The 12,695-nt window shown below is 40.6% G+C and overlaps 1 protein-coding gene across 28 annotated transcripts in view; it reads left to right on the top strand.

Moving 5' to 3' along the window:
* Positions 1-12,695, top strand: part of NFIA (nuclear factor I A) — a 482,232-nt gene that overhangs the window by 439,756 nt on the left and 29,781 nt on the right. For all 28 annotated transcript variants that reach the window (XM_077277136.1, XM_077277142.1, XM_077277156.1 and 25 more), the window contains one exon: positions 1,720-1,811. In XM_077277136.1, the coding sequence (XP_077133251.1) occupies positions 1,720-1,811 (92 nt within the window). The remainder of the gene's footprint in view (positions 1-1,719; positions 1,812-12,695) is intronic.

Below are 12,695 nucleotides of genomic sequence, written 5' to 3'. Positions count from 1 at the left end.
ATGGCTAGCAGCCTGGCACAATGATGGGCACAATGACGGAAACTCCCATTAATTTTAGGGAACTTACCACTAGGAATGAGCTTCTCTAATACCTAAATTGTCCATTCCACTCCTACTGCAGCTTCCAATTTTTGCATTTTTTCCCCCAGCAAAGCCACTGGTTTTACTTGCAGTTATCTTTTTAGAACTTTTCTGGTTTTCTGAACTTTTTGAAGAAACTATTTCTGTCCGGCAGATTTCCGTGCTATTATACCAGGAAGCGTCATTCTGGCTAATCAGAAGTCATTTTAGAGGATGTAACACTTGCCAATATATTTAGTTCTTTCCCGGGTACGTGCGGCTCAGCAAATGTCAATCACCCTCCCTTTTCTTGTAATTTCTGAGATTTTAAGTGACATCCTAAAACATAGACCCTAGAGATATTTAAAGGGTAATAATCCCAGAATAATAAAACCCCCCAAACACGAGCCCCTAATAGAGTACCATCTGTTGGTACTGTGCCATTGTTCTTACCATAGCAGTCCTGGCATTGTACTCATGAACCAGGGGGCTCTGGATGATACAGAATAGTTCCATCCATCAGGGATACCTCTACAGACATGTCTGTTTTATTAAGCAATTGCATTTACCATCATTAAGAATTATAGACCCTTTTCTCTACAATGTTACAGTCTGACATGGTCATACTTAAATGGTATCAGACACACCCATATCATAAAGGGTAGTGGTAATGCCCATTTGTCTGCGTTTCTCACAGTTCCAGGAGGAGTAACTGAGGAACAGTGAGTTTTAAGAGAAAATACTACAGGATAGTTTCTTAAAGGGTAATGCATTTTTTTTTTTGCTAGACTCTTTAATGGACGTGTCTGTTCAGAGCATGTGTGTGGAGCTGGTGCATCTCCCTTAACGACTTCCTCCATCATTATAGATCATGCGGATAACCCCTGATAAATTGTTGTACATGTTAATCACTTTGCAGGGATGTATGGGGACCGTTTACCCAATGTAAATGACTCGGTGAGCTTGCGGTCTTGCTCCAGTTCTATTTGCAGACGTGTTCGCCTATAATATAATTATTACAGTACTTTAGTCATTTTGTGACTTGCAGGCTTCAGAATAATATCCATCGGCTTGGACAAGCTCCAACTTTGCAATATAGCTTTGAACCTTAAATTGATTCTTGCTTCTCCCCTCCCGACTATGGAAATAATGTGCGGACTTCACAAGAAGCCACAATCTCATTTTCCTGCAAGTGCATTATAAGCACGGGAAAAAAAAGGAAAAACTCTGCACAGGGATGAAAGTTTTCAAACAAGAACTCTCGAAATAAAATGTAGCCCACAGTTTTACGCTCATCTTCTACATGTAGAAAGGGGCGAACTTAATGTGGTTCATTATGAATCTTTTGTTCTGTGTTTTAGTGTAATAAATAGGATTGTTAGGATTGGATAATCGAGAGAGATGGATAATAGGTAAGAGATGGGTAATCCATACTGTGCTTTCATTTAAGAAATGTCATTGAAGTTTTTGGAAACTTGCTGCCCATTGTCATTATCCTCCTGTATAAATTATTATAAGATGGACGATTAATCCCCCAGCATCACGCGTTCTCTAGGACTCGGTATCTACAGCTGTACCAGAGATGTGTGTTATATTCACATTGTGTCATATCCCATCGTGCTGCATTGTATTCACCCTACATATCTTTTTCATCCACAGCCTACTCAACACCCAGCACTTCCCCCGCAAACCGATTTGTCAGTGTTGGACCACGAGATCCAAGCTTTGTAAATATCCCTCAACAGACTCAGGTATGAGACCACGGATATCTCCTAACAGACATTAATGTGAGAAGTTCTAATATAATACTGAACAAGCAGGGAATGCGGGGAGATTTCAGGATGTAACTCCGGATCAGTAATGTATGTACACAGTGACTGCACCAGCAGAATAGTGAGTGCAGCTCTGGAGTATAATACAGGATGTAACTCAGGATCAGTAATGTAATGTATGTACACAGTGACTGCACCAGCAGAATAGTGAGTGCAGCTCTGGGGTATAATACAGGATGTAACTCAGGATCAGTAATGTAATGTATGTACACAGTGACTGCACCAGCAGAATAGTGAGTGCAGCTCTGGAGTATAATACAGGATGTAACTCAGGATCAGTAATGTAATGTATGTACACAGTGACTGCACCAGCAGAATAGTGAGTGCAGCTCTGGAGTATAATGCAGGATGTAACTCCGGATCAGTAATGTATGTACACAGTGACCGCACCAGCAGAATAGTGAGTGCAGCTCTGGGGTATAATACAGGATGTTATTCGGGATAAGTAATGTAATTTACAAGTTATCTTATTCACCCAAAGTGGTGATATGGGCCCACACTGTTACAATCTTACATTGCCAGTTTCATTCACCCTGCAGGACCATACACATCATGCATTATACAATTGACTTGTGGGTAAGATAATGTTTTAAGGACAAGCACTTAGCGGTAATATATTTCATGCAGTGGACGGTATAACCGGTATGATACCACGCACTGTAATGATAGATCTTCCATACTCTCATAACCAGAAGAATTACTTAACCCAAGACTTGGATGTGATGAACACAATTCTGCACTCTATGGAAATGTTACATTTTTACTGTTTTTGATATTTGAATGTGTCACTTTTGTGAGGGTTTTAGTATCTCGTCATTATCGTCCGTTTGTCAAAAGAGCAGCAACAGTAACTGCAGACGTACAAGAAGGACGGAGTCATGCTTGTTTTATGACCACTGTGGTGTTGAGCAGATTATGCCAGGGGAGGCTTTTTTTTGTGCAAACGTCTTGGTTGTGAAATGCGTAGGAATAGGTTTCTGAGCTTCAAATCGACGGCAATTTTCCCATTGGGGCTCACAATCTAGATTCCCTACCAGTATGTTTTTGGAGTGTGGGAGGAAACCGGAGAACCCGGAGGAAACCTACGCAAACACGGAGAGAACATACAAACTATTTGCAGATGTTGTCCTTGGTGGTATTTGAACCCAGGACCCCAACGCTGCAAGGCTGCAGTGCTAACCACTGAGCCACCATGCTGACCATATAGTTCCTTATATTCGTCATGGTCAGTACTAAATTGAGGAAGAGAGTAGAAATTGGGGTTCCTCCTGAATTACCCTAATTAAAAGGTGCCCCACCCAGTGCAATTGGTTATTATCCCTTTGCCCTGAATTTTAATCCCAATTTTGTACTCAGAGGATTATATTTTTTTTCTTAACACTTAAACCATACCAAGAAATCAAGCATTAAATCCACTATTTTCAGAGATAATATGTCTTGTAGTTTCTGCTCAGGTGCTTTGAAGTCACCAAGGGTTGATCTGAAACCTCAGCACGGAAGGTTGATGAGACCAAACTGGCTAAATTAAATAGCAGCGGTAATGGAGGAGTCAAGCTACTCAAGGTCAGGATAGGTGTCACACAGGAGATAAAGCCATGTGGGAAGATTGCAGCAGGGCTTAAAAATGTGTGCTCAGATTCCAAAAGTACCGTACATGAAAGATTCAGAAGTGAGACAGCTAATGAGATCGTGAACTTTCCTGTCCACAGTCTAAAAAGGGGTTACAAAAATAAGGAAACCTCTCAAGAAAGGTTCTGCTGACCAAAGCAGTAGGTGTCTTGATCGAGATCCCTGGAGCAAAAGACCAGAGAACAGATATAAAGACACAGTTTACTGCAGGAATGTCATGGTTTAGTAATGCCATGGCTGATGATGACGGTTATGGGCCATAAAGTTGGTGTTCGCTATAAGCACAAGGTTCCAACAGAAGTTCTGACTTTTACTTGTGTTGTCAGTCTCTTATGATTTCTGAGGTTGTCTCTGTCCATCCTGTTGTTGGTCTTCTGTCCTTCCAACTCTTCTATTTCCAAATTATGATACACCTCCAATCTTGTCCCCTTGCTCTGGATATACAGATATACACAGTGACAGATGGACCTGGGTCGTGTTGAGCATAGGACATAATCCCTGCCTTTATGAACATTAATCAGATCTGACATTCATCTTTCTGTTCCATGGAAAAAAAACAAACAAAATGTCATCTATAAACAGCAACAGTGCTACAAAGTGTAAAATCAGATGGAGTGATGTTCACACGCTGGATAGAGACATACAAAATGTCTTGTAGACAAGGTCATGTGAAAATCGGCCAGTCAGCAAATGTTAACTTTTGATAAGACGTAGAAAAAAAATGGCATCAACTGCTAAGTTGTGAAAAGAGAGTTAAATGGACTTGAATGAGGAGACTGAAGGGTCCTTGTTAGGATTTTTAAAGGAGGGTCTTTCTGTGTGGTACCAGTGGCATGAGTGATCGGACTTACATCTACATCTGCTGCCATCAGATTAAATGTATCAGGGACCTCGTTAGAAATGCACTTTAACACAATTACCAAAATGGATTACCATCAAAGTTGCCCACGAGTGCAACCTTGGTACAACGCACTCATTCAGGTCTGTTGAGGTGGTGAGCAACTTTCTTCTTTTTTTTTTATTCCATCACTTTCCAAAATATACACACTTTTCAACTTTCAATTTGTAGCACCAAGAAAAACAATTTGTGGCGTTATGGAAATCACAGGATGGATAGTGATCTGCAAATCATGAAAAAACTGGAAACAAACTTTTAAGACATCTCAATTTATTAAGTCTAGATCATGAGCCATGTGCAGAAATCCCGGCATTTACAGCCACTGAGGTTCTTAATGATCGTCACAGGAAGGTTCTGTCACTGAATGCACTTGGGCAAATAATCAAGATCCGCTGCTGGCAGCTCCTGTGCTATTTCCAACCAATGACGTCCCCAATGTTCTCAATGGGAGACAAGTCTGGAGATGTGTCAGGCCACGCAATGTAGGCCATGCAGGCTGTTCACAGTAGCACCATACTTAATACTCAATAAATCAAGATGTTTTGAACAATTTGTTTCCATTTTTTCATCATTTGCAGATCAGTAACTCATCTATCCTTTCTATGATTTCCATAATTCCATTACTTTTTCTTTCTGGTGCAATTTCAGCACTGAGTGTATTTGTGTGTATTATATATATGTATCTCGGCTTCCTGTGAATGTGTCCGCTCCACACTGGTATCCAGCTGACTGCAGTTTTTCTACTTCCGGAGTGTTTGCTGCTTCTCTCTCTTCTTTTCTACGGTCTCGCTTTTTCTTGCTTGTCTGTCACTTTTGAACAGCGATCATCTCTGTTGTTTCTATTTTTAACGAAACGACGATTCGCGCTATTTCAAGAATGGACGAACTCGACACTGGCTCAGTGCTTGATATAATGCCACAGGTGTGTAATCCAAAACCTCATAAATCATTTGATTTAGAATCCGACGGACATTGCTTGGCGCTCCTATTTTTGTCTCTTAAAGGTGCCCATCACCAATATGATGAAGGCAGATGCACCCTAAACCAATGTGTTGTTGATATACAGTGCAATCCATTCATCAAGAGTCATTATTGACGGCACTATCCATCAGGTAATGCTTCTGTAGTCTTGACTTAGGCCCCTGTCACTACACTGTCCTCCCCCCAAAAAATGGTTGCCTATCCATGATTCTAGCATTTCACAAAGAGAGTTTTACAATTGTATCCAATGTAAGCAAAAGATTTTGCAAGCTAGATATCAGCAGCACAAAGCTCTATCCGGTCCTGGTAGTTTGTACATTTTACAGCACTGATACATTGTATCTCATGTGAGAAATTTAGGACATCTATTCTATACATTACATCTTAATTAAAAAAAAAAAAAAGTGCACCAGTAAGAAAGCACATCCAACAAACGAATAGATAAGTATAAATCTTTATTAGCAATGAACATGCATGGAAAAGACGCCACGATCCAACATTAAAAACACCTAAAATTGCATTAAAAAGAGCTGCGGCTTATAATAGTCACACAGCTCCTAAATGGTCTAAATAAGCAAATATCAGAGACAAATCCATATATGTTTCTATGAACCCATGTGTATGGGTGAAACAAATGCAATGTGAAATACGGTAAATGCGGCATCAGGGATAACGCAGGGAAAACAGTAAATAAAGAAAAATGGATCCATAATAAATTACTGATAGGGGTTTGTTATAAATCTCCAAAAATAATGGAAGCAATGGAGAATATCCTCGTAAAGCAAATAGATGAAGCTGCGACTCAAGTAGAAGTCATTATTATGGGGGACTTCAACTACCCTGAAATAGATTGGGGAACAGAAACCTACAGTTCCAGCAAAGGTGATCGGTTTTTGACAACTATGAGAGACAATTACCTTTCACAACTGGTTCAGGACCCAACAAGAAGGGGGGCACTGCTAGACCTAATATTAACCAACAGGCCAGACCGCATATCAAATATAAGGGTTGGGGGACACTTGGGGAATAGTGATCACAAAATAATAAGTTTTCATGTATACTTTAATAAGATGTGTAGTAGAGGGGTGACAAGGACACTAAACTTCAGGAGGGCAAATTTCCAACGGATGAGAGAGGATCTTGGTGCAATTAACTGGGACGATATCCTGAGACATAAAAATACACAAAGAAAATGGGAGACGTTTATTAGCATCCTGGATAGGACCTGTGCACAGTATATACCGTATGGGAATAAACAGACTAGAAATAGGAGGAAACCAATATGGCTAAATAGAGCTGTAAGGGGCGCAATAAGTGACAAAAAGAAAGCATTTAGAGAATTAAAGGAAGTAGGTAGTGATGAGGCATTAAATAAATACAGAAAATTAAATAAATTCTGTAAAAAGCAAATCAAGGCAGCAAAGATTGAGACAGAGAGACTCATTGCCAGAGAGAGTAAAAATAATCCCAAAATATTCTTTACCTACATAAATAGTAAGAAATTAAAAAATGATAGTGTTGGCCCCCTTAAAAATAGTCTGGGGGAAATGGTGGATGAGGATGAGGAAAAAGCCAATATGCTAAATGACTTTTTTTCATCAGTATTTACAAAAGAAAATCCCATAGCAGACAAAATGACTAGTGATAAAAATTCCCAATTAAATGTCACCTGCTTAACCCAGCAGGAAGTACAGCGGCGTCTAAAAATCACTAAAATTGACAAATCTCTGGGCCCGGATGAGATACACCCTCGAATACTGCAGGAATTAAGTACAGTCATTGATAGACCATTATTTTTAATCTTTAAAGAGTCCATAATAACAGGGTCTGTACCACAGGACTGGCGTATAGCAAATGTGGTGCCAATATTCAAAAAGGGGACAAAAACTGAACTCGGTAATTATAGGCCAGTAAGCTTAACCTCTACTGTGGGTAAAATCCTGGAGGGCATTCTAAGGGATGCTATGCTGGAGTATCTGAAGAGGAATAACCTCATGACCCAGTATCAGCACGGGTTTACTAGGGACCGTTCATGTCAGACTAATTTGATCAGCTTCTATGAAGAGGTAAGTTCCGGACTGGACCAAGGGAACCCAGTAGATGTAGTGTATATGGACTTTTCAAAAGCTTTTGATACGGTGCCACACAAAAGGTTGTTACATAAAATGAGAATAATGGGGATAGGGGAAAATATGTGTAAGTGGATTGAGAGCTGGCTCAGGGATAGGAAACAAAGGGTGGTTATTAATGGAGCACACTCGGACTGGGTCGCGGTTAGCAGTGGGGTACCACAGGGGTCAGTATTGGGCCCTCTTCTTTTTAACATATTTATTAATGACCTTGTAGGGGGGGCATTCAGAGTAGAATTTCAATATTTGCAGATGACACTAAACTCTGCAGGGTAATCAATACAGGGGAGGACAATTTTATATTACAGGATGATTAATGTAAACTAGAAGCTTGGGCTGATAAATGGCAAATGAGCTTTAATGGGGATAAATGTAAGGTCACGCACTTGGGTAGAAGTAATAAGATGTATAACTATGTGCTTAATTCTAAAACTCTGGGCAAAACAGTCAATGAAAAAGACCTGGGTGTATGGGTGGATGACAAACTCATATTCAGTGGCCAGTGTCAGGCAGCTGCTACAAAGGCAAATAAAATAATGGGATGCATTAAAAGAGGCATAGATGCTCATGAGGAGAACATAATTTTACCTCTATACAAGTCACTAGTTCAACCACACTTAGAATACTGTGCACAGTTCTGGTCTCCGGTGTATAAGAAAGACATAGCTGAACTAGAGCGGGTGCAGAGAAGAGCGACCAAGGTTATTAGAGGACTGGGGGGTCTGCAATACCAAGATAGGTTATTATACTTGGGGCTATTTAGTTTGGAAAAACGAAGGCTAAGGGGTGATCTTATGTTAATGTCTAAATATATGAGGGGACAGTACAAAGACCTTTCTGATGATCTTTTTAATCATAGACGCGGGTTCTTTACTGTAAGAGCAGTGAGACTATGGAACTCTCTGCCGTATGATGTTGTAATGAGTGATTCATTACTTAAATTTAAGAGGGGACTGGATACATTTCTGGATAAGTATAATGTTACAGGGTATATATATTAGATTCCTTGATAGGGCGTTGATCCAGGGAACTAGTCTGATTGCCGTATGTGGAGTCGGGAAGGAATTTTTTTCCCCAAGGTGGAGTTACTCTTTGCCACATGGGTTTTTTTTGCCTTCCTCTGGATCAACATGTTAGGGCAGGTTAGGTTAGGCTATGGGTTGAACTAGATGGACTTAAAGTCTTCCTTCAACCTTAATAACTATGTAACTATGTATAATGTTCCAAAATGCAGGATTGCATCAGACTTTTTTTCGTCCCACCTTTCTTTATCAGTTCCACCAAATCTCTCTCCCCTGACCTTGGACAGATTGTATTGTTTAAAATGACTTATTGATTGACTCTAGGTATTTAATTATTTTATTTCTATGACCCCAATTGCCTCTCCATATTTATTGTACCACATAACCTGGTCATTATAAAGCATGATGTTTATTGGTTAATAAATAAAGATTTTTAAAAAAAAAAAGATCATGAGGGCAGATGGAACCCCACGTGTATCGTCAGTATCTCAGCTTCTTCAGGGGTTTAAAAAGATAATAGGGGCAGAAAGAACCCAACGTGTATCGCCAGTATCTCAGCTTCATTAGGTATTTAAAAAGGTCATGAGGATAGAAAAAATCCCAAGTGTATCACCAGTTTATTAGCTTCTTCAGGGGTTCATTAGGTTATTGGAAAGTTATTGAGCAGGAGATTCCAGAAAGGCCCTGGACATTTGGCAAAAAGAAGCTTTAACTGGTTGTGACGGATGAAAGGAAAGAGAAGCTTGGAGGCGTTTGTTTTGAACATTGTAATGGTGGCCATATTTGCTTTTCCCAGAGATAAACAGACTTTTGTATGAGTACATGCACTTTTTCTAGTAGGATTAGTGGGTGCATTTTGCTGCTGCTATAAGTTCCACCAAGTTGCTGATTGGCAGATTGCTACATAGTAAACAATTCTACATTATTGGACATTTATAGAAAAATCTATAGAATTTTTGGATGATCAAATTCCAGATTTTAAGAAACCTCACAGTATAATGATCCAGTTCTGCAGTTGCTGTTTTCTGTTGCTAGATCGTGGACAGACCCTGAGCAGTTTTGTTGTACTTATTACAGTAAAGCTGTTAATTTGCCGCCATTTGCATTTGTTTTAGCGGAATCTTTTGCAGGTCCATTTAGCGTCCGGTCACACATCCATAACGGATAATGGTGTATCAAATTAGTGCGCCATGTTACTGCATCAGGCTGTAGGATCGATATATTGACTCTGTCTGTCAGAGCGGTCGGTACAGTAATTGTTACAAGGGAGAGATGGAAAGAACGTGTCCAGATGAGGCGAATGAATAAAATATAACGTTTAGTTCCGTCGCTGTATTTTGCGTACACATAGTTGTGTTTGCTCTGCAGAGTGCTGCACGTACGTTAATCAGCAGAATGTACATTATTTATGGCCGGAGCTTGATGGTTGGGAGTCTCATTGAAAGCATTGATCCGGCACAGGTGATCCAGACCTGACTGTGGTTTTGTATCTTTCCCCCGTCGGCCGCGCACAGCTTCAGACTTCCATCAAATCACATTTGTTTGACTGACAGCTCAGAACTCATCCTGACAATATCATCGATTTCTCCCTTCTGTTCCCAGAGATGCAGAGAGAAACATTAATCACCGACAAGCAGGTTTTGCAGAATTTTGTGCCAGTCCTAATTATAGCACAAATTGTGGCATTGAGGGATGTCCTGGTGACATAGGTAATCCACAGACCCCAGTCACCACACCCTGTATCAAAACAATCATAGAACCTTTAAAAAGTATCAATTTCATTAGATATACTTAAAAATGGAAATTCAGATATATGTAATCAATGATAATCCTCCCTGAAGGTACCCTAGGTAGCCCTATCCTCTGGGTCACCTTGCAGTGGAGGTTGGCACCCTAAATGATAAAAAAAAAATGGTGCCCCCGCTCCTCGACAACTGTCCCTATGTATCCCTATATATCCCTATCTGTGGGTCTGTAGATAAAATCAATCAATAAATCAGGTTCACTATAGGAGACGACAAAAGAGGGTAGATAATCAACAAGTTCCTCTGATATTGACCGCATATAATGCAAGCACTATATGTATATTACACACACACATATATATATATATATATATACATACATACATACATACACACACACACACACACACACACACACACACACACACACACACACACACACATCACCCATGGGCATAGCAGTGCATCTTATTACTATCTATTCAACCACAAAAAAGTCTGGGCACTGGGCTATAGCTTGCCCTCTGATTTCTCCCAGAAAAATAATAATGTGCCAGTGGCTTTATAAATTGCCAGTGCACATTCAGGGTGGCTTTGGAAACAAGTCTAAGAGACTGGTGCCCGATGTCTTTTCCTACCCCTCTGTATCTTGTATGACAATTCTTTCCTTATGTGTGTGTGTGCTTAGGGACTCACTCAAGGTAACAGGGCAGGGAGAACCGCTGGGGAATGGTTTCCTGGAGTAGTCAGCAGAGCGGCACAGTCCCCTTTATATGTATGTTTTTCTCTAAAATACCAGTGTTTCACAGTAAGGGTACGTTCACACAGGACTTTTTTGCTGCTTTTTTTTTGCTGCTTTTTTTAATGCTAATTTTCAGCTGCTTTTTACAGTACCAGTAAGGGTATGTTTCCACGGTCAGGAAACGCTGCTTTTTTGACGCTGCGCAGAGCTGCAGCGTCAAAAAAGCAGCGTCCAGATGTTCCAGCATAGTGGAGGGGATTGTATGAAATCCCGTCTCCACTCTGCGTGGAAACCCGCACGCGGCGGCCCTGCGACTCCGGACATGCTGCGCGTCTTTTCAGATCGCAGCATGTCCGTACACCTTGCGGGGACGCAGCGTCCCCGCAAGGCATATCCCAGGGCCCTATGGGAGCGAGCGATCATCCCGGATGTGAAGAGTTAACACATCCGGCATGATCGCGTCCCAGGAAGGGGGCGGGGATTAGCGCCGATGCCGCCGCCCCTCCGGACCGTGGAGCCATACCCTATAGCCTATGAGATTTCAGAAATCTCATGCACACACGTTGGTTTTTTGTTTGATCAGTATTTTCTGCTTTGCTGCTTTTTTTGGACATAGGGCATGTCACTTCTTTCAGCGTTTTTGCAGCGTTTTTTCACCCATTGACTTGAATGGGTGATGAAAAAAACGCTGCAAAAACGCTGAAAAAATGCATGTAGCATTATTTGCTGCGTTTTTTGTGCAGAAAATCATGGCCAGCAGGGAGGGATCTCACAGCCAAGAGCTTAGGGGTGTGGTTAGTGAGGTGTGAAGAGCCATTGTGAGGTGTGAAGAGCCATTGTGAGGTGTCCTGATTGTGATCTATTGTGAGGGAGTTCCTGGTAGTAAGGTGTGAAGAGCCATTGTGAGGTGTGAATAGCCATTGTGAGGTGTCCTAGCAGCTGAAAATTGGCATAAAAAAAGCAGCAAAAATCTGCAGCAAAAATCTGCAGCAAAAAAGTCCTGTGTGAACGTACCCAAAAAACGCACCAAAAACGCACCAAAATAACGCACCTAAATTAGCATAAAAAAAAGCAGCCAAAAAAAGCAGCAAAAAAGTCCTGTGTGAACGTACCCTAAAACATAACTGGCTGAAATAATCCAGCCAGCGCTGCACACATAAATCTGAAGGCTGATACACTGTGCCTGAACATCAGGCAGCATCCCGATGTTCAGGCACAGTGTATCAGCCTTCAGATTTATGTTAACTTTTATTCTGCCTCTTCTGTTACAAGGATTCTGCAGGGTGTTAAAGTCAGGATCTGCTTTACCGGAGACAGAAATACGAGCGGTGAGCCATAGATTGCACTGCCGCCTATTAGAAAATCCTTCCTGAAAACTTTAGTAGTTTTCTTTTTCACCTACGTTATGTGCTGTATATAGAGATATACCTCTCTGCATAGTGCAATTACACTACATTATAGGAAGAACAAGATTATAAAAAAAAAAGTTTTCTTATAAAGTTGCTAAAAACTTGGCACAAAACTATTATAACAAACACTTTGTAACAAATTTCAATAAAGTAAATTACATATTTGGCATCCTAGTAACTGTAACCATTCATACAATAGAGTGAATATAATTTTTTGTAATAAATGGCACAAAGGTTTTATGCATTTT

This window comes from Ranitomeya variabilis, chromosome 8 (assembly GCF_051348905.1).
Source record: "Ranitomeya variabilis isolate aRanVar5 chromosome 8, aRanVar5.hap1, whole genome shotgun sequence".
Lineage (NCBI taxonomy): Eukaryota > Metazoa > Chordata > Amphibia > Anura > Dendrobatidae > Ranitomeya > Ranitomeya variabilis.
This window is presented reverse-complemented; position numbering and strand designations above follow the sequence as displayed.